We start from the raw sequence: 21505 nt of genomic DNA, 5'->3' as shown, positions 1-21505 counted from the left end.
GGAAGGCAGGGAGCCGCTCCGATGCACTGCAGTGTGATGAGGCTGGAAAATGACTAGCAATGACAGAATGGGACTTGGTGATTGTGGGACACAGGAGTGAGACTTCATGTGATTAGGTGCAAACTAGAGCTGGATTGCAAGAGATTGCTGAGACTTGGAACAAACAGTACTCTTCTCCTTCAGTTTTGTTGTCGTTGCTGCTGCTGAACTCTTTGGGCTCTCCCACGACCGCCATCAAGTCTATAATTCAGAGTGACACAGTAGACACAGATGCAGCACCTGGTGGTGTTAGCAAAAATAGTCATTCATATTTATCGTCACATTTTATTTTATTTATAATGGATCTGCCAAAATGCAGAGCTGCACCTTCTTTACAATATGTACAATATATACAACCTGGTGATATTATGCTTATAGTCCATGATTGGAACATACCAGGCTCATGCATGAAGGACCTTCAGTGTTCTTTAAGTACAGCTAATAAGGCATTTTTTAAAGGGGCAGTTCACCCCAAAATCAAATATACATATTTTCTCTCTTACCTGTAGAGCTAATTATCAATCTAGATAGTTTTGGTGTGAGTTGCAGAGTGTTGGAGGCCGTAGAGATTTCCGTCTTCTCTAATATGATGGAACTAGATGCACTCGGCTTGTGGCGCTCAAAGCGCCAAAAAATACATTCTCAAAACTCAACAGCAAAGTCTCTTTCTAGAAATCATGACCCGGCTTCTCAAGATCGACAGACTTTGTTGTGAGCGGTTTCATGTTGGAACTATTTTCTTTCTACCAAACTACACACGGCAACTGCAAGACCGCGCAGAAGGAAGTGTGCGTCTTCTCATGGACGAGAGGCTCGTGCCTTTCAACGGCGCGAGATGTAAACATTAATAGCGTTCGATAGCTCAGTGGCAGGTTTGATTAGCTTCCTTCTGCGTGGTGATACGTTTGCCGGGTGTAATTCGGTAGGTTGTCCCTACATGTAAGAGGTATATAATGTCAAGGTGAACTGTCCCTTTAAGTACGGCTGATAAGACATTTGAAACTTTCACAGTCTCATGTATCCATGCTGTGTTTCTAGCATGCTGCACCAGCAGATTTGGTTTTCACATTAACGCAGCTGATGAAATGCACTAACCCCCCATAGTGTGTAGGATACCCTTGTAAGCAGCACAGTAATGCCCTTTTCTCACTCAAGTTAAGACATTTGACACAACAAAATGAAGGTTGGTCTGACTAACAAGTGGTTCTTGAAACTGGCAACAGCTCCTGGAGATGGTCCTTTTTCGAAAAACACTTTTCAGTCCACTTCCAGACTGGTTATTTCTGCCTGCCCGCTCTCTCCAAGGAGGCGCAGCAACTTCTTATATGCAGTCCTGTTACACAGAGAGATGCAGCAGTCACATCAGTGGACACATTCAATAAAGCATACAACTGCAGAATATCTCTAGTCTAGACGACTTAAAAATAGTTTTAAGGCGATGATTCATGTGCTTGCTCACCTCAAGGCGATGTTCCTGCCCAGTCCTCTCTTGTGTTCCGTGTTTCTCAGACTGAGAGACAGGTTGGGGATGAGCGCTTGAACCACAGAGGGATCTAAAACAGACACCGTCTCCAGGACACTGTATACCTGCCTGTCGTAGACTCCCTCGTTCTCCTCCACAAACGACCTAGGAGTATTGTGATTACACAAACAGTAAAACCCATGAAGGATAAAATGCGTAACATAGATCGTGTTTATCTGTGCCTACAGTGCCTATATCAGTGCTGTGCATCCAACGGCACACCGCTCTAATACAGGTGCAGAATTTTATTACTAGACATTATTGCCAATTACCGTAAGACAGTGATCATCTGGTCACACGGCCCCTCTGTAGATGCAGCAGCACATCGCTCCACCACAAGCTGCAAGGCATCTGTGCTCGTCTTCCTCACTGCACAGGATAACAGACACACACACACACACACACACACACACACACACTGATATCATTAGACAGCCCTTCAGTGATTACCATAAACAGAAACTTGTTTTTTTTTCTTTATAATTTGCCCCAAAGTGAGGATTGATGAAAATTGTAAGCATTAAAGACATGTTTGCAACCATCTCGCTGATAGTAAGTACTATAATTACAGCATTTATTGAGTTGGTAGAGAAGTGATGTTGCAGCAAACGGAGGTCTGGTCACATTTATTTTGGAAGAGTTTGAAGGATAAAAAGAAATTGAACATTTGCTGTGTTTAATCAAAATTGCATCCAAATGACAGACAAGACAGACAATTCCTCACTGCGTTTAAGATAACGCAATATTAACCTGAACCTCCTTTTAGTAGCTCCCATTCGGAACGTTTCCCGTCTTAGGTAAAGGGTATCGTTAGGATTTCATCGTTACTGCGTCTCTACGCGATGCTCCTCACCTGTTTGGCTCTTTGTCGATACTCTTGACTGTACTTTTTAATTACTATATAAGTATTTTTAATATACCAGTTATAAAAAGAATAAATTCAGAACAGGTGAAGAATACATTTTTATTTTGTATATAATGAGGTGTTTATAACAGCAAAGCCACTAAATAAACTCAATAATATCTCACTGGAGACTAATCTAAAATGTCCATAAAATAAATAATATTCCTGAGTGAAGTTTAGAAAGAATCAAGAAGAGATCAGTCAGTCCTCCCGTTCCTGCAGGTACCACTGGTTTGCCAGATTGTAAGTTACACGGCAAACTAAGCCAAACAGTGAGCCTACATACAGGTGGCTTTTGTTTTAGCTTGTTTGTAACAAGCTAGTGCGCTGTGCTTTACTGGCTCTTTACTCGCAAAGGTTTTATTGCACTTACAGTAACGAGTGTAGTTGGAGGCAACGTCCAAACACTGGAAGGCACTGACACTCAATGTAGAAAAGCGACACTTTATAAAGGTCTGGATTATTCTGTGCGTATATGCACAAGCATGATCTTACCCTGCGGCTCGTTGACCAGCATCACACAGCGCAGCAGGGAGCGGAGGGGCAGAGTGAGGAGGGCGGGGTCTGAGTCGCTGTTTCGCCTCAGAAGCTCCAATAGGAACATCATCACCGCTGCTAGTCGAGGCGGAGGGGCATAACCTTTAAACTGCAGGAAGCTTGTGCTGTAAAATTGGAAAACAAGAAATCACATCAACAAGAATGTGGTTAGGTCCTTGATGATAGGATTGCAATTAGGTTATGTAACCAAATATGAAATCTAATCTGCCAGTGATATATTTCTGTCTCTCAACATCCCAGTTCTAGCGACGTACCAGAGCACCTCCAGGATGGTCCTCCTCAGCACTGCTCCTCGGGTGGTTGGGTTGGCCTCGCAGGCGCTCAGGAGCACCGGGTGGTTGGCAATGATGCCGATGGAAGGTGATGCAGGAAGGAAATGGTCCAGATATCTGCGGGTAACAGAGCGGAGCTGCTGCTTCAGGTAGGCACCCTGCGACTGAGACACACTGGAGGCCACGGACAGACCCTGCAGGAGAATCAATTAAAAGAGTCAAATTATGAACAAATGACAGACATGAGCAATGAAAGGGTTTTGGGACTCTTTCATAACACCAAACAGCTCTGGGCCTGCTGCATGGCCTGATTGTCCAAAACATGATTCACTGTACAATACAGTATATGTTTGTCCTAACCTGTAGATATAGAGACAGGCTGTCCCTCAGAGCTTTATCCTGCTGTGTGAGGTTGTGGGGAAGCAGCAGCACGTCCACAATACGGAACAGCAGCTGCTGGGCTTTAGATGTGGCCAGCAGGGGGCTCCAGTGCTTCACTATGCAACCTGAATCCAACAGCACCAAACAGTCAGATACACACTTGCAATGATTCCTTACTGTCACTAGTACCACACTGTAACAACAAATGAACATCATCTAAAGCAGTGATTCTCAAAGTTGTGTCTGTGAACAGTTTTCAGATTCATTCATTTAAATGATCATGATATAAAATCTTTTTTATTCATTATTATTATTATTATTTTTTTACAAAAGGCTTCATCGTTAAAATATTATAACAAATACTTTGATTTTCTTTTAATCTTAAAAATATGATTGATATTGATATGTGTGTGTGATGTTTTGTTTAGGTGCAGGACTTGCAGCTAATTGAATTGATGTCAATCGCATTGCTTTATGGGTATTCTGTGCTGAGATGGTAACAATGTTTAATACACGTCTAACATCTTTCTAATACATCACTCTGGTGCTGTTCTTTCACATTACTAAGACTATAGAAGTGAAAACAATAGGCTATAGGGCTCCCTGGTACACAGACACACAGAGAGCCTCTGGTATAAAGTATGTGGGCTCTGCACCTACCAACAGCCCAGTAGGCCAGCTGCAGTCCCTCTTGGCTCTTGCTGACCAGAGAGGGTTTAATGTGTTTCAGGATGTCACCAATGTAGTCCAGGGCTCTGGTCACCATGGCTGAACGCTCAGACAAAACCTGCAGTCCACTGTACACACTGCCTACAGCCTGACAGCATGAGAAAGTAGATAAGGAAATACATTCATGGAAATATCTGCATGTAAATACAGGCTGCTGCAGGACGACAGTGATATGCTTGGCATGCATCACATACAGTGCAGAGTTGAGTAAAGGTGCAGGGATGTATTTCAAATACATTCTGAGATATGCTGGGAATTGTCGGTCTTATAAGGATGGACTGAGGAAGAGGGTACATCTCAGGGACATTACATGAATACTTCAACTAAAGAATGACCATTTGTATATCAAATACTCACCTGTGTTCCCTTCAATTATTCAACAAAAACGTTGTTTTACTCGCATGCCTACACGGTGAATGAAAAATCCAAACTCAGAATAAAAAGTCTTCATCAATTAAAGTAAACGGGCGCTGCATTTGACCAACACTTTGGTAAACAGTCCGATGCTTCACAGGTCCAAGGTGTATTACATCGTTAGGGTTCAGTGAAATGCTGTTACACTTACTTCAATTCATCACGACTTTTTGATTCGTCGTTCACCGTGAAGGTATGCGAGAAACAGTTCAAGACAACACAGGGGGAGTCATTGATTAAAAAAAAGGTGATTTTGGGGGTCTTATTTTAAAGGTACATCATAGACCTCCTACACAAACTGTGTATTTGACACCTTTGAACATGCGTTACCTTGACAAAGATCTCCAGGGCTGCAGTGGGCTCGGTCCTCGGGGTTGTGGGCTGGAGGCCCGCTCTCTGCAAAAGACTTTCCACCTCAGGAAGTCTCAGCACAAGCCGGGTCAGTTCACACAACTGCTCCTCCACAGCCCGGCCTGGAAGCAAAGCAGGCACAAACACCGGGTACTTCAATATTAATATGGCATCCTGCATCTCTAATACAAGACAAGCACGTTAATGTAAACAAGTCTAAGCTTTCTTTCTCCGGAAAGATGCAACAACATCTGTTTTAATCAGAGTAGAGTCAGGGTCATGAAGCTTGAGGATGCGTTTGAGTACAGCAACACTTCTTAAATCTGTTGTAAAAAGATATTAATTGGGTTTTTATTCTGAAGGAGATAAAGAACTCCTGGTTACAATGCTACTTCTTTTTGCAGTTTGCAATAATCCCAGATATTTCCTGTATTCCCCAAAGAGTTTATTAAATAGTCGATGAATGACATCTGAATTCCATATTATGCCAGAAATGACACACCCCTATATCCAAGTAACTCTTGTACCGTGGTGATTTATGAAATACACGGTAGACTCTGTGGTATTACCTGTTCTGCTGTCAGACCCATCCGGGTTCTTGTGGAGGTGCTGCTGTAGAACACAGCGGAACCAGGCTCTCACTGACGGGCTTTGCGACGAGCCGGACACGACACCGGCAGAATCGCTGCTGAGTGAGGACACCAGCTCACTGGGAAAGACAGAGACGCAGAATAATGTCTGAATTACTGTTCAATATGCAAGTGGCAATTTCCTGATGAACAAAGACAAACACCATATGAAGACAAAAAGATGGATGTGACTAAAGGGAAGGAGATAACATAAGACGTGTACGCAAGCACATTTAACATTAGTGTCAATGTTAAAATGCACATTATATGCCTCATTGTGCTGAAGTGGTCATATGTTTTGTGTACTGACAGCAGAACGTCTATGCCAAGTCACAAATCTTTAGTTAAAAGATGAAATCAACTTGTGTGAATGCATCTTCCTAAGACATTTCTTCAGAGCTGACATACAGCTTTTAAGGATGAGTCTACTAGGACAGAGGGAGGTGAACATTTCTATCTAAGGTGTTGAATTTAATTACATTTTTGCAAGAATAAAAGCATACTTCATTTTATAAATAACATATTGCTAACAGCTCAAACTGCAGTAAATGGAGGCTTGGCAGGCGGGTACTGCTAAACAATAAATAGGAGGAGTGTCCTTGTTCTGGCTTTATATTCAGGTGGAGCACCTTAATATCACTTGGCACTGTCTGAAGAGGACCTTTGAGGTGGAAATAGTCACGTTGTTTCGTACCCTTGAGGATAATTGTGAAGATGTACTACATTTTGTATTCTGTTTCCAGGCACGGGAGCAATTTCTTCACTAAAACCTATTTTGATAATACCAAGGACGCTCACTGTCTAATTAATTAATTAGATATACCTACAGGACTTTTGTCAAGTGGTATCTATCACGATGAAGCTTGATAGCTGACAGGTTCAGCGGTGTACATCTTCCCCGTCTTACTCACCTGATGTTCTCCCATTAGAGTGATGTGATGAAATGCTTTGTGATTGAGGTAAAAGGCACAAAGGGTAGATCTTGAAGGCTAACTGTACCTGTTTTGGAGCAGATGGGGAAGGTAGCGAGTTACCAGGAGTGGGTGAAGCATGTCGTCCCAGCCGAAGCATTGCATTATAGACTGGACGGGGTTGGGCTGAAGGTCCGGGGGGGCGGAGCTGGGCAGATCGAAGGCCAACAGGGTGAAGCCTGAGGAAGATGGAATTATTTAGGTTTCGTTTGTATTTCTAGAAAGTTGATACGAACATGATTACAGTGCAGCGTCAGAAGTGTTGCCATCAGAACTCTGATTCTTTGCCCTAACCTGATTGGACCCCAAGCGGCTTGAATCAGTTTGGGTGAAATGTTACACAATGTCTATAGAATATATGGCATTGGCATAAGAAAGTGTTTTGGCTGAACAATTAATAAGAAATAATATATACACACATATATATATACACATGCATACATATATATATGCATACACATATATATATATATATATATATATATTATATATATATATATATACACACACACACACATATATATATACATGCATACATAATATATGCATACACATATATATATATATTATATATATATATATATAGATATATATAGATATAGGGGATGCATATATATATGTAGCATGGATATAGAGAGGTGTGGGTGGGAGAGATAGAATAGATAGAGAGGGGGAATAATAGAGAGAGGGGGAGATATAGAGAGAGAAGAGATATAAGATATAGAGGAGAAGAGAGATATAGATATATATATATATATAGAATATATATATATATATAGGAGATATATTATATATATATATATACAATATATTATATATTACAACACACACATATATAAAATGTATACACATATGTATATATAACTGCCCCTTAAATTCTCCGATATGTCAAATATTGGCATCAACTCAAAATGATCAGTATCAGCCGTCACAAATACATTTTGGTTGAAGTCTTGGCCAAAACTCCTTCCTGCTCTCCCCCACCCTGTCCTCCTGCAGCCCTTTCTTCCCTTCACTCTCTGTCTCCAGTGGGCGTTACTGACCTGCAGCAGCATCTGCCAGCTGCGCTGGAGGGGTCTGGGAGAGGCGTAGGCTGCGCAGGAAAGAGAAGAAGTGCGCCCAGAGTGCTGCTGCTATCGCTAGGTGGCGCTCTTTCACCACACTGGTGTTACCGGGAGCCCAAGTCAAGGTGGGTGCTGACTGGACACTGCGCTGATGGACCCGCCTTGGAAGGACGCAGACACACAAACACAAAGAGAGCAGATAAACAAATCTATCCAAATCCAAAATCCAAAACATAGCGCTCCCTCTTGTGTACAACACCCTCCAACTCCGCCCTCCACTTTCTCAAATCCTTTTGCTCCCCCCGTTTCTCTCCTTTCACTCCTTCTCCATGTGTCTTCCCCTCTCTTCTCTCCTGGGGGATTACTGGGTGCGGCGGTGCGCTGCAGTGTGGAGCAGAGCAGGGTGGAGGTAGAGGTGGGGAGGATATTGTAGGCATAGAGTGGAGCCTAATGCTGATCCCCTGTACACAGACTATACTTTGGCTCTTCTGGCTCATCCCTGGCCCCGGCCCCAGCCCCAGCCGCTACAGCAGCCCCACAGTGGCTGGCATTAGCCCAGATAAGCAGCTGAAGGAGCTGTAATCTCATTTAGACTGGAGATGATCCTCCTGTCCCCCTCACTCGCCCGGATGGGGGTGTGGGGAAGCAGGGTGGAGGTGTGCTGGGGAAGGAGCAAAGGACAGAGGAACTAGTACCCCCCCCCCCCCCCTTTTTATCCCATTCTCAACCACACACTCTTGTCTGCTACTAACACACACTCTTGTCTGCTACTAACACACACACACACACACACACACACACACACACACACAACACACACACACACACACACACACACACACACACACACACACACACACACACACACACACACACACACACACACACACACACACACCTCAGCAGTGCCTTCCCTTCCAGCAAGGTTGCATCTAATCCAGAGAGAGCTGAGACAATCGATTAGAGTCTGAATTCATTAGCCTCGTTACTACTGCGGAATGGGCCTTTCACACCCATCAACCCTCATTGTACAAGACATCATCAGAGACCCCACTTAATCCTCCTCACTGCGGCGTCTTACAATGTGTACACACAAACACACACTCAATGCCAACACACCATTAGGGACCCTGTTTAACCCTTCCCCCCAGCTGCAGCCATAAAAACGCATAAAATATAGCATCCTAATAATGACACATCAAACACACCCGGGCACAAGCGGTTTAATCCAGGTACACTTTCTGATCAATATAGTGTCCATATATCTTTTTCAAAAAGTGTAGGTGGAATTGTTACAAACTCCTGTCACCTAACAGTAGTCGTCCTTGACTTTGAAAAGAAAGGCTCAATATCCGGTAAGAGGTCTTAATGCTCACAAAGGACAACTCTTCACAGGGAGGCTTGTATTACATCAAGCCAAGGAGATGGGGATTACTGGTTTGTACCAAAAAAACAGATTCAACATGGTGTGCCAATGCCAGCTCACCTCATCAACCAGCGACACCCCCCACTCTCCCGCAGTAGAGGGTCATGGGAAGGAATTAAACTGAGGAATTACGCCTGGGACTGGCTTCTTGCCTCGGCACCATGGCAATGGCTATCAAGGGTGAATGTTCGGACCCTCCACTGCCTCAGCCGTTGGCAGAATAATTGTCTTAATGTGTGCAGATTCCACGCGGCTCTAGGTAGACATAATGATGCACAGGCTAAATTTGCGAGGCTACATAATTGCCCATTAATTGTGTCACAGAAAAGGCATTAATCACAAAGAGATACCAAGAATTGCCAGGCCGAACAATTATGTTTAATTTGGTGGGACGGATTGGAAAGAGAGAACATGGTATTTTTTTATTTGGTTAAATGGGTCAGTGCGGTCCGGGCCATAACACAGAGGGCCTGTGGGAGTTCTCTTCTTCTCTCTTCTTGGCCATTAATGTGCAAATGTGTGCCCTCCAACCCTGAGATCTGAGATGGGCAGTTTGGGAATTAGCAAAGCTAACGAGATGTTATAGGAGCCCAGCAGTGGAACAAGAGACGAGTACACTTGGGTTAGCGTCTCACTTTTGGTGTGTGGGCGTTTGTATGTGTGTGTGTGTGTGTGTGTGTGTGTGCATGGTGGAGAGGGTGGAACGTATACACTGGAGAATTAAAGCAATCATACATCCACATGAAACACTTAACTTTACAATGTCCTTCTTTCTAGTGTTTCAGCTCATTTATTAACCTTTTGTAAGTTGTTTAAGTATAAAGTGACAGTTAATATTTTATGCTTAGTAAAGCCTCCAGTATATATCCCAATTCATATTCACATTGAGAAAACCTATAATATTTACTTATTAGGGCTGGGTATGAAACCTTATTACTTTTTTGGGAACCGATTGAAATGTGTCTGCTGGCTCGGATTTGTTTTCTTCTTTAGCTAACCTCTGATCACACACTTTAAAGCATTAACAATGAATGAAAGATGAGCATTTAAGCATCTTTTCACTTGTCATGACAGACTAGGTTTAAATGCTCTGCAATGTTCAATAGTTAGTCGTTAGCTGGTGAACACAGAAGAGCATTTAGCCTCAGAGAACCAAATACTTCCCTCAGGAGTTGGTGGAGACCAAAACAGAGCGTAAAGGAGTGAATGTTGAGCTTAGATTCAGAAGTAGCCAGACACATGACTCCAAATGACTGAAATAGAGAACAGTTTAGACTGTATTTCTATTTGAACAATGCTCTTGTACAGCTGCTTATGTTTAGATGTGACTTTTGTTTCTGTTTTTGTAGAAAAACTGGTTTCATTTCTAAAAGTTATCAAAAAAGTATTCTTTCAAAGTATTCCCAGCCCTGGAACGTTTTGAGTTTACTTTCATTAAGAGTCATTGGTTGTGTTAACATTGCCATCATGACTACATTTGGACAGGCTATGCTCTCCATTGTTGATACAAAAAGTTAAAAAAAAGTTCTTACTTTAGGTAATTGTATTACTTGCTAAACTTCTTACTACTTGTGATAATTATGATTTATTGGAAAGTAAAGGGTTGTTGGCTGGCAAGCATGATGAAACTCAACTCTTTAACACCAGATTCAACTGAAAATCTACAGTGAAAGATCACACATCCTTCCTCACTCATAGCCTTCCAGTCACCTGATTTCTATCTACTCTCCCTTCTGTCCCCACCTCTACCTCCCCGCATAGACAGACACTGTTTCAGCTGTGGATCTGACCTTCAGCTGGGGTCGATCGTGTAACCAACACCCGTGTCCTACAGCTGAACCCGTCCTGATGCCCTACTGACCATAGTCTCGCTGCCACCATCCCCATGACGACAGGAGGGTCCATGGAGGGTCCCTCGGGCCTGTAACTCTACTCAGAGCTTCACCAGCACCTGGTGAGGGTGACACGGGGGCCACTAGGTCTACTGAGACTAACAGGGGCCTCAACGGAACACAGGGTCTTTACAGACACTCATTCCCGCTTACAGCACAATCCACCTATTGTCAGTATGAGAAGTAAGTGGACTCTGGGCTGGGTTGGGAAGAACAGAAGAGATCGCTCTCCTCTGCTTCAGCCACTTATCAGATGTTAATAGAAGCTTAGCTTGGACATGGCCAAAAAACATTTGTCTGAATGTGTCCACCAGCTGCGAGGGAGCAGCTATCAGCGAAAGACAAGAAAGTCAGACATATGTAGGAGCTGGTGTGTATATTTCCCGCAGCTGTCTCACCTGAGCTGGGAGAGGACGATCTGCAGAAAGCCCAGGGCGGAATTCAGCTCTGAGAGGCGGCAAGCAGGCAACAACCAATCAAACCCTTCGTTGAGCAGCTTTTCCTCGGATAGGTTGAGACTGGTGCTTGTCTCGAACACCTCGGCCACACCCTCCAGGTATGAGCCGAGGGGCCCCCAGAGGGCAAGCCTGCGAGACACCTCTGTGGTCTTATCGTAGAACTCTTTGGCAGTCTCATTAAAGGAGGAGGCCAGCCAGCTAGCCTGTGCACCAACATCCAGACCCCTCTCCTGGAAAGAAAATATCAGATGATGCGAAAACAATCTTGAACTGGTGGAATTGGTACATCAAAAAAAGCCTTTGTTGTGTGCCTGGCTTGTAACAACACACTTCCAGATACAATTTCAGATTGATAAACAATACCTGGAACAACAGCAGCAGTGATAGCTGTCCCCTCCAGACCAGGGTGCGGTGCCCAGGGGGGCAGTTAGAGGGAAGGTAACCCAGCAGCTCACAGGCTCTGCCGGCCACATCCTCCAGCTCTACCTGCTTGGCCACCACCAGAAAAAGCAGCAGAAAGTTCATGAGGCCCGCCTCTGGTAACTCTTGCATTTTCTTTGAGGAGAACTTGGAATAAATCCTGAAACATAAGAGAACAACAGAGGAAGAGACAGTGCTTTTAAACTGTAGTACACGAGGGGGAATGTCCCTGTAGATAGTTCACTGTAAGTCGCTCTGATAAGAGCGTCTGCTAAATGACCTGTAATAATAATGTAATAATGGTCTGCTAGAGAAAAAGTGGCCAGAGATGTGGAAGTGTTCAAAATGACAGTGTTCTTTAATTATGTTAAATATCACTTAATCTGGGGCAACAAAATGGTTAAATGTTTAAAACAAAATCCAATTTCAATTGTTCTTTATTTTACTTGTTCTCCCCAGCTCTTCAGAGGGGATTTGTTTAAAAAAAGAAAATAAAACTGACTTAAAATGCTGACTAACTGAACTTTCCACCCCCACTGTGCATCCCACCACCTGTCTCCATTGCCCTCTCAGCTCCAGGGGAGAGGCCGGGCAGCCCGGTGTGTGTGTGTGTGTGTGTGAGAGAGAAAGAAAAAGCGAGAGAGGGAGTAAGCAGGATCTAACAGCGTGCTGGGTGGTTCTCTCACCCAGCACGCTGTTAGATCCTGCGGGCACTGTGGAGAAATGCCTTTAAAGATCATGTTAAATGTCAGAGACACTCAGACACACAGCAGTAGGCGCTTGGTCCCTCTCTCTACAGCCAAACCAATTTACTGCAACACCAGAGAGAGATCAATAAAACCACACGCACACATGCATTGCCACACATCCAGCTTGCTGTTTGCTTGCCTGGCAGGAAAACACATAAGGCTGGAGCCCCCCCCCCCGCCCCACTCTTTACACACCACCTCCCAAACACAGATGCAGCCCACACAGGTGAGTGGAGCTGCTGTTTGTGTCGAAACACAAACAGCCAGCATCCCAAGACTAACTCAGTGTAAGAAGTATGACTGATATAAAGGAGTGGAGCAAAACGAGGGAGGAACTGAGAAAGACCAGGTTAACACCGAAATCATCTTCACAGAGGACTATAACAGGAGAAGGTGGCCGAGCGTGCAGTCAGCGTGTGAGAGGAGGGAGATTTAAATAGATGAATGGGTAATATGTAACAGGGATATAACCAGCGCGTTGGGAGCCAGCAGTGAGGATTTTCTGTGTTCTCCCAACCTGTCTGTCTGTTTGTTTATTCCGGACAGCTTTTTTTTCCGGAGGCGAGCAGATGCTCCTAACTCCCGGCGTTGGAGATCAACATGCTAGCAGTCGATCCCATTAATGCGGTCGGCGCGGGTGTCCCGCAGAGCCCGGCCAGGAGTAGGAACGCTGCCGAAATGCTAGAGCGATACAGTCGGCACGCCTCGCGCCTCCTGAGGGGGAGGAGGTAGTGGTGAGGGAGGTGGAGGAGGGGAGAGGGGATCTGGACTTGTCCCAGCCCAGTCTGGTTGTTGCCAGACTGCCTACCACCCACATCCCCCCGCTCCCCACCACCCGAGCTCCCCTCTCTATCCGTGTTGGAAACCAACACAGCTTCGTTAAGGCGAATTAACCGCCACGCTCGTTAGCTAATTAGCCCCCATGTCTGCAGAGCTACTGAGCACATTCCAGACAGAGGGAAGTCATTAGGCGGATTTAGCTACGGCTGCCTCTCTCTGGCGCTCAGCCGGCCAGGGATATAGGATGGTCCAGCGCTTGGTTCTGATGTGCGCATTAGCTTGTGATCTTTCCTCTCTTCTTTCTTACTTTCCTTCACAAAGACACACACTCTTCCTCCATCCAATGGCCTCACACACTCATCGCCACCATGTCACTGCTCTTGGGAGCAGGTGCAGTGTGTGTGTGTGTGTGTGTGTGTGTGTGTGTGTGTGTGTGTGCATCCCTAGGAGGCTTCTTGGCTCTGGTCTGTGCTGAAGAGCAGGTGGTTGACTCCTGAGACACCTGCTCCACTGGGGGGTCTGAGTAAATATCAAAGACGCGCTGGGAGACTTCGGTGCACCTGGCACGCACACAAACAAGACTGAAATGCATGATAGTGAGCAAACACACATGTTGTTTGTGTATTCATGCGAGTATGCACCTATACACACACACAAATCCAAACAGCACACTAAACACATCACACATTAGAAGATCAAGGGGAAAAGGGAATGCTACAAAGCCTAGTCCTGATTTAGTAATCATTTCTCACAGCTTCTATTCCATGTTTTCCCTTTTTATCTTCTCTTCCTCCAAAATAATAAATGCTGGATATGGAGTCAACTGCCTGGCCGTGAGACCTACTTTCCATGGTGGAAGTGAATGTGAAGGAGCGAAAGAACTACAAAGCCTCCCAGCCTGCTATCCGTACTTACCTTCCTTTGATCTGTCTCTGTGGGACTCCACCCGCCCTGTCCTGGGCGAGGCACAGGGCCAGCACTCGAAGGAAGATGTGGAAGGAGTTGGCTGAGCGGTAGAGCTGAGTGTGTCCTGGAGAGTGGAGGGGAGAGGGGGAGCAGCAGCTGCGGGCCTGCTCAAACAGAGCCAGGGGCGTCTTGCACAGAGTGCCCACGCCAGACATCCCGAGCCAGGGTACAGTGAATGAAGCACTCTGGGGTGGAGGGACAGAATATAATGTATAATGTAACCGTAAAGGCCCATTTACAGCAACCTTCTTAATAACATGACAACAAATTTCAAAATAGCAACAGATGTGATGCAAATACAGAAGCAATGAGAGTTAAGTGAGCAAAAATAATTATTCTGGTGATCCATTTTCTATGTCTGATCTAAATAGTGTTTACAACCTAACAAAAGGTGAACAAAAGGTCTTGCCAGAATAAACTTTCCTTAGTTTATTAAGTGTTTTTTTCTGTTTGTGAGACTTGTGTTTGATTTTATGATTCTCATTTCGGCCACAAGAGGCTGAAGTGCACTTTCATGTTTTCCCTAACTGCAGATGAACGCAGATTAAAATACATTTCTAGTAAGTAGAAAAGTAAAAAGAAAGTAACAGTAATGTTAAAACTTGCTCATACGATATATGTACCTTGTGTTTAGAGTGCAGAGAGAACTTAAAACTCACTCAAAAGTCCTATTTAAAACATGGGCTAGTGCTTCACCTCAATTAGTACAACAATAAGCACATACAAAAATAATCACGACAAACTATGTCCCCCCCACCTGTTGTTTCACAGGTGAGAAATAAATGAAGGTAAATTGAAAAGTTTACCTTGCAAACATGTTTCTTTAGCTGTTCTTACGTCATAAACACAGGAGAGAAATGACCTCTTGCTTTCTTACATGTAGTAAATGAGAACTTGTATCATCTATATTACACCATCAGTGACCACAGCCTTGATTCCTCTGAAGGTTGAGTCCTCACCAGATTCCTACTGTAGTAGTCCCACAGGGTGGAGACAGCACTGGTGCTCGGTTCCCACAGCAGACAGAGACTGAGACAGCAGTGGACATGCATCCTGACCTGCTCCTCTGCTAGACCTCCCTGTTATTACACACAGACACATGATGCTGTTCATTTTACTACTAAAACTAGATTTGGTTTTTGGCTAAAAATTCATATGAACTAGAAGAAGTACTGACCTTAGGGTTACAGGTTAACTTGAGCAACTCTTCCACAAAAGTCCAATTATCCCCCAGATGTTTCTGTGAGTGTAGATAAAACAAGACATTTAAAAAACTAAATCCAACAACACCTGCTTTTCTTTTTTCACATCATAGTGTACATATGGGAATAATTGCTGAAAAGTGCATTACAATGTAAGATTAAAGTAGACAGTGCCTGATATCAGAGTACCTGCTCTCAACGCAGAGGCACCGTCATCAACAGTCCTCTGCAATGTGTCTCTTTTCATCAACATGTCTGGATGAAATTAGATGCACCTACATGCATTTTTAGAGTGCAGTGTAACATTTAAAGATGTCAAATAATGTGATTCTCTTACCTCGTGCTGGAGAGTGCCGTTACGACTGTACTGCCCTAACATTGCTACATGAGAGAGCAGCCACCATGTGAATCCCAGAGGGTCCTTACAGTGCGTGGGGAGGCCACTGAACTGCTCTGCTGCTGGCTTCCCTGAAACCAGAGGCCTCAACAACGAGTTCATGTAGCTCCAGAAAGACTAGAGGGAAGCACACGTTGGTAATGTAGTGAGGACAGTCAGATTTGATTGCGTTACTGTGAACATGTGCGTATTTGGGTTACCTGTGTGTGCAACACTTTATTCCTGTACTCCAGAAGGTGCATGAGCAGGACCCACAGCTCTTTGGTGCAGGAGCAAAGGTAGTGATGGCTGCTCAGTGCCTCTGTGGGCCTCACCTAGAAATCAACATTTAACATAGTTAGCTCTGCTCTACATAAATGCATGGGGTCTATGAGTGACATGATCATACAGTTATACAGTAATAACATAAGCAGGGTTTGTACAGCTTATTAAGAGTACAATTAAAGCACTGTTATGGTACCTAAAGCAAAACATTTCCAGACTCTCGAAGCATTTATCATCACATCTAAATTGTTTCTATAAATGCGATCTCTGCAATAGTTAGCTAGCTACCTTCAACATGCACGCACAACGTCAAAGGTCGCGCAGTCTGAGAGCAGATGGTCGCTTTTGTGACGCCGGAGTGGAGAGGAACATAAAAACGCACCCTTTTCTTTTTAGTTCCCAAGTTAGAGACTCTAGTTCCACCTGCTTCTGGTGTGAGACACCAGGACACAACCAACAACTGTGACGATAGGATCGTTTCATTGTTAATATTAAATCATTTTTGGTTTACATTGACTTAAAGCAGTACAAGTTAAACTAAGCATCTTCAAAACTTTCATTACTTTGTACAATAAGTACTAAAACATGGTTTAATATTAATTAATATTATTTCCATCCAGTCCTCGTGCTGTTTTAGAGGCTTCTCCACCCTAAGAGGGATAATATTCTGGGGGAAACCTTTTGTGGGCGTGATGACAGAAGCCAAATTCATACTCGGTAAGTGCCATCCGCAGCTTCCATCCATTTTTATATCAACGGAGCACTAAATGTGGTAATGAACATATTTAATACGAGAATTGCATTTTTCCCCTAGTTAAAACAGCAACCTAGAAACACTGCTGATACATCTCAACAATGTAATGAGTTGTGGCCAGCCGCCGACCTTGCCGTATTTGCCTATGGCCAGACCAGTGAGGTCAGACAGCAGACTGCACAGGTGCTCTTCAAACAGACTGGTATCGGTCAGGTTCTCTCCCGTCAGATTCACAAACTGGTGGGCGTACACCACCTGGCCTGTAGAAAAACAGGTAAAATTACTAAAAGCCTGTTTCCATGATAATTAGCTGCAAGTCAGGAGATTATGCTCACTGCGCTAGATGGCACAGTGCACAATCATTCAAACGGTCTTGTATAGAGAGAATCTGCTGTCTCTGCAGCAGCTTCTAACAATTACACACTCTCATGTTATTACGCAGATTTCTTTCCATAAAACGTTTCCCGTGTTTCCACTTTATTGGATTCCATTATTACAGGTACAATCAGTCTGTAAACTATAACATATTACAAGTCACATATCAATATCTTTAGTGTCTATTTCCTGTCTAAGCGGACAAATACCTTGCATCTTGTGACCAAGCAGGTGAAGGATCTCCAAGACTGACCAGTGGATGTCAAGATGAAGGTGTAACAAATGCCAAGAGGGAGGAAAAATCTGTGGGAGGAATACAGAACACCAAGTTCAATGTAAATAGTAGGAACATCTAGTGAAAATATTTTCTCCAGTTATAGTAAGGTTCTGGGTGATGGGAACTCTTAGCTCTCAACAGTTTATAGTATTTCCTTTGCTCTGTAAAGCTGTATTACATTTATGCCATCCACACTTTTGTTGAAGGTTTTTTTTCAAAGCCCTATCTCCTTTACAAAATCACCTGACGCCCATGCATCAGAAACACACCTTCCCCGGGTTAGATATAGTGAAGGCACTCAGAACGTTGGTAGGCAGGTCTTTGAGTCGTCCTACGAGGAGAGTGATGCTGAACAGCTCCTCCAGAAGAGCAGAGGGGAGCTGAGCCTCCAGCTCTTCATAGGGGTGTGAATGACTTGTATCCAGAGAGCTGCAAGGTTCCAGGTATCTGAACAGATACAAAAGGACATGCATATATAAACACTTGCAGTAACAGCAGCATTCAAACATATATGTATACACACATTTAAATGAGTGGTACTGGTGTTGAAATGAAATGTAGAGTTACCTGTGCAAGAAGACTTTGACATACTGAAGAAATGAAACACACTGTTGTCTGAGGTCCTCTGCTTCATAGTGGAGGTTGCCTGCTTGCCCTAAAACACATGGGGGATGTTGTGGGCAGTATTCCTAAAACCTTATGTAAAACAAGCCCACTGTATAAGATATCAGACATGACTCAAACACTCAACAACCTCTTTATGGTAAACTGGTTTGTTGGAACAGTTCGCAATAGCTGATTAATTAGTGTGCTCACTTCAGAAAAGCACACTAATGCACCCATATGTATATCTTTATTATTCATCACTGTTGCTGCTGCTTGCTCAGTTAATCATACTAATCACCATATATGCATGTACTGTATGTTGCATTCATAGTGTTTGGCTAGTAAGACTTCTCCTCATGATAATTCTGCCTTGCACAAAGCAATTTCCCCGGCTGATACTGTGTTTCACTGGTTAGACCAACTGCCCCTCAATTTAAAGGCCTTGAGTTCATTTGATATTTTAAAACTTTTTAACCACATGTATATTTCCTCTTTACACTACAGACATGATCTGTTTGCCAATGTACATATAAGCATCTCGGAAACACGTGAGGTGACTGTTAATGTGAGCAAATAATGGCTTACTGTGTGGAGAAAACACTAACAGAAAAACGAAAGGTTGGATTATTCGCTGGATTGTAGATTACATATTACACAGACTTACCAAAGTCATGTGAGCTGGACTGCACCAAGAACTCCAGCCTGCAAACCTTTTGTCTGAAATATAACAAAGGGAAACAGACTAGTGACATGTATGTGAATGACACATGGTGGACACTGTTTTACAACAAATTAGTACTGAGAATAAAAAAAGGATTTTATTTTGAAGCTTTTGCAGCCATAGAAAATTACCTTCAAATTAGAGTGCTTGTAGCAACACAAATAAACATTAAAACTGGGTTTATTATTATTATTATTATTATTATTATTATTATTATTATTATTATTATTATTTTAAAGCAAACTTAACTGAGATCTGTTCTACATCTTGGCTCACCTGAACAGACCAAAGAGTAGCTTTGTAGATTCCACCAATGATGTCTCTGTTACCCAGGGGAAACCAAAGATCTCCACCGTGTCTGTCTCATACTCTGCGGGGGCCGGGTCAAGACGCAACAGCAGCCTACAGAGCGGATACAGTCACATCAGTTAAGACTTCATTTACTGACATTTTTCCGAGACTTCTGCTGCCACTCTGTTAAATGGAGGAGACTGGATTTCATTTTCTGTGCTCAAAACATCAAAAACTGACCTTTGGAAAAAGACCAACAGCAGTGTATGTTTCCAGAAAAATGATCCAGTTACTCAGGATAATCCACAGATGGAGCTGTCAACAGTTTTCATCAGGACAATTTCACAAAATATGTACAGTGAAAACTGTTGACCTCCAAGTGAGAACATTAGTTTGTTTTGTGATTATGGAGAACCGACAGACAGTGACTCTACCGTTTCAGGGAGCCTCTTGCAGTGTATCCATCTGGGGAGAGTGCTCCAGTGGGGTCCTCCTTTATTTCAGAGCAGCAGAAGCATGGCGGTCGGGCTGGAGTCATCTCACATAAGCTGTCTGCTGCGAATGGAGAAACTGGCGGGGTGAGGGATTGGCTGAAGTCGTCTGCCATGCTGCCAGTACAGAATCAGTATCACCTTTAAGGACACACATATTATATTGAGACATTACGAGATCATTTCCCAAAACAGTGACTTGTTGCATCCAGTGCAGATAAAAGTAGCAGGCATTCACACACAAGTGAAGATGTATTATACGAAAGCAAATTAAACACGAGTATACTATATGTTCAAAGCAATAATCCGTTTTAAGCATAGCTATACAATATATCTTAAGTAGAAAAATGCAATAAACCTCACACAATAACGTTACACGCTGATGAACGTGAAGTCAAATCAAACAGAAGCTGCCATTATCCAGCAGACGGCTGTCAATGTCTTCCACTCGTACTAACCTTCAAAACATGGCATTTGATGTTGCCTTGCTTCATAACTACTAACGTTAGTCAGTAATGCTCACGTGCTTAACAACATATCAAGCTGCTTCATAATGCAGCACGCGGGACAGCAGCACTTATTCAAGGTTCATTCTCTCTACAACATGTGTGTGTTTATATGTCAGCCAGTAAATAAGCATCCTGATCATGTTAGCTACTTTAGTAACAGTAGTATCTGATTATGTTGAATGCAAAGTTAGCGCTAGTTAACCGATATAGCAGCAATCCTAACAGGGAAACTAAACACAGTAGCGCTTCCAGAAACACGAATCTGTTGAAACATTTACAAACCTTTTGTTCCGGCTTCTTAAGTAATGTTATATTCACACATTCAAAGCAAAGTACTAGGATTACATTGCTGTCATGATTTCCGTTGTTTGGGTTTTCGGGGTCTCCCGCGCGTCTGCTCCACGCAGCGCACACTCGCCCCGCGCCCGATGATTGGTCCGAAGTTTGAAGTGGGCGTGGCCCTGTCGTAGATCGACACAAAACAAGAGGTCTCACTGCAACGTGCTTCCTTCGTCGAATTATTTCTCCAGGTGAAGTGTGTTACTGTCCTGTATGTGTTTGCCATGTCTCGTGCTTGTTTCAAAGTCTTTATTTCTCGAGTTTCTTTCTTATTTCTATCACAACTATTTTAACCCTCACGAGACCTTAATTCAATTAGTTCAACATTTCAATTTGGTCTTTGTTAACAAAGAGAGTCACAGACTTCAAGTCCAAGTTTATTTACACCAAATATATAGCCTAGGCCTTAACACACGCGATGAACACTGATCACTATGTCTAAAATTAATTACTAAAACATCCTAAAGAATACGCATTGATGCTAGTCAAAGAGCTTTTATGCACTGACCAGAGAACATGCACCATGCCATGACTTTTCTACAGACATGTCAAAGTCACTTCTTGTCCCCCTAAGTCTCACTGCAGGGGTCCCGCTTAAATTAATACAAAACAATGCAGCGGTCTAAGTAGAACTTTATCCACGCTAACCCCAATTTCCATATGCAAATCTGTCTCTCCCAACAGTCCCTCTCGCCATCACACCATTTCTTGCATTCTAATGCATTCTCACATCTTTACAAAATCCCCCCGTTCC

At 43.4% G+C, this 21505-nt stretch overlaps 1 protein-coding gene across 5 annotated transcripts; it reads right to left on the bottom strand.

Annotated features, from left to right (window-relative positions):
- Positions 1-300: 300 nt before the first annotated feature.
- mms22l (MMS22-like, DNA repair protein) lies at positions 301-20844 on the bottom strand. Of its 5 annotated transcripts, none has more exons than XM_029452234.1 (26): positions 20695-20844; positions 19847-20044; positions 19398-19523; positions 19065-19117; positions 18362-18449; positions 18064-18241; positions 17727-17820; positions 17272-17402; positions 16325-16438; positions 16065-16241; positions 15703-15765; positions 15485-15604; positions 14475-14710; positions 11974-12190; positions 11551-11840; positions 7814-7995; positions 6799-6949; positions 5740-5879; positions 5150-5292; positions 4337-4493; positions 3656-3801; positions 3278-3489; positions 2961-3127; positions 1834-1930; positions 1499-1666; positions 301-1372 (listed from the first exon to the last, which is right to left on the bottom strand). In XM_029452234.1, the coding sequence occupies exons 2-26, from the start codon at positions 20017-20019 to the stop codon at positions 1297-1299; spliced, it is 3699 nt and encodes a 1232-aa protein (XP_029308094.1). In that variant the 5' UTR covers positions 20020-20044; positions 20695-20844; the 3' UTR covers positions 301-1296. The 5 variants fall into 5 exon arrangements, with proteins under 5 accessions (XP_029308094.1, XP_029308097.1, XP_029308098.1 ...); XM_029452237.1 differs by having other exon boundaries at positions 19847-20020; XM_029452238.1 differs by having other exon boundaries at positions 20758-20779.
- Between the last annotated feature and the right edge of the window lie 661 nt (positions 20845-21505).

This window comes from Cottoperca gobio, chromosome 16 (assembly GCF_900634415.1).
Source record: "Cottoperca gobio chromosome 16, fCotGob3.1, whole genome shotgun sequence".
Taxonomy (NCBI): Eukaryota; Metazoa; Chordata; class Actinopteri; order Perciformes; family Bovichtidae; genus Cottoperca; species Cottoperca gobio.
This window is presented reverse-complemented; position numbering and strand designations above follow the sequence as displayed.

Bases quoted from the DNA above. Each gene is read 5' to 3' on its own strand.
- mms22l (XM_029452234.1), bottom strand. From the start codon at position 20,019: ATGGCAGACGACTTCAGCCAATCCCTCACCCCGCCAGTTTCTCCATTC. The intron at 16,439-17,271 runs GTCGGCGGCTGG...GTTGATTTCTAG, and splicing joins CCATAGGCAAATACGGCAAG to GTGAGGCCCACAGAGGCACT. The intron at 14,711-15,484 runs GTGAGGACTCAA...CCTCCACCCCAG, and splicing joins ACTACTACAGTAGGAATCTG to AGTGCTTCATTCACTGTACC.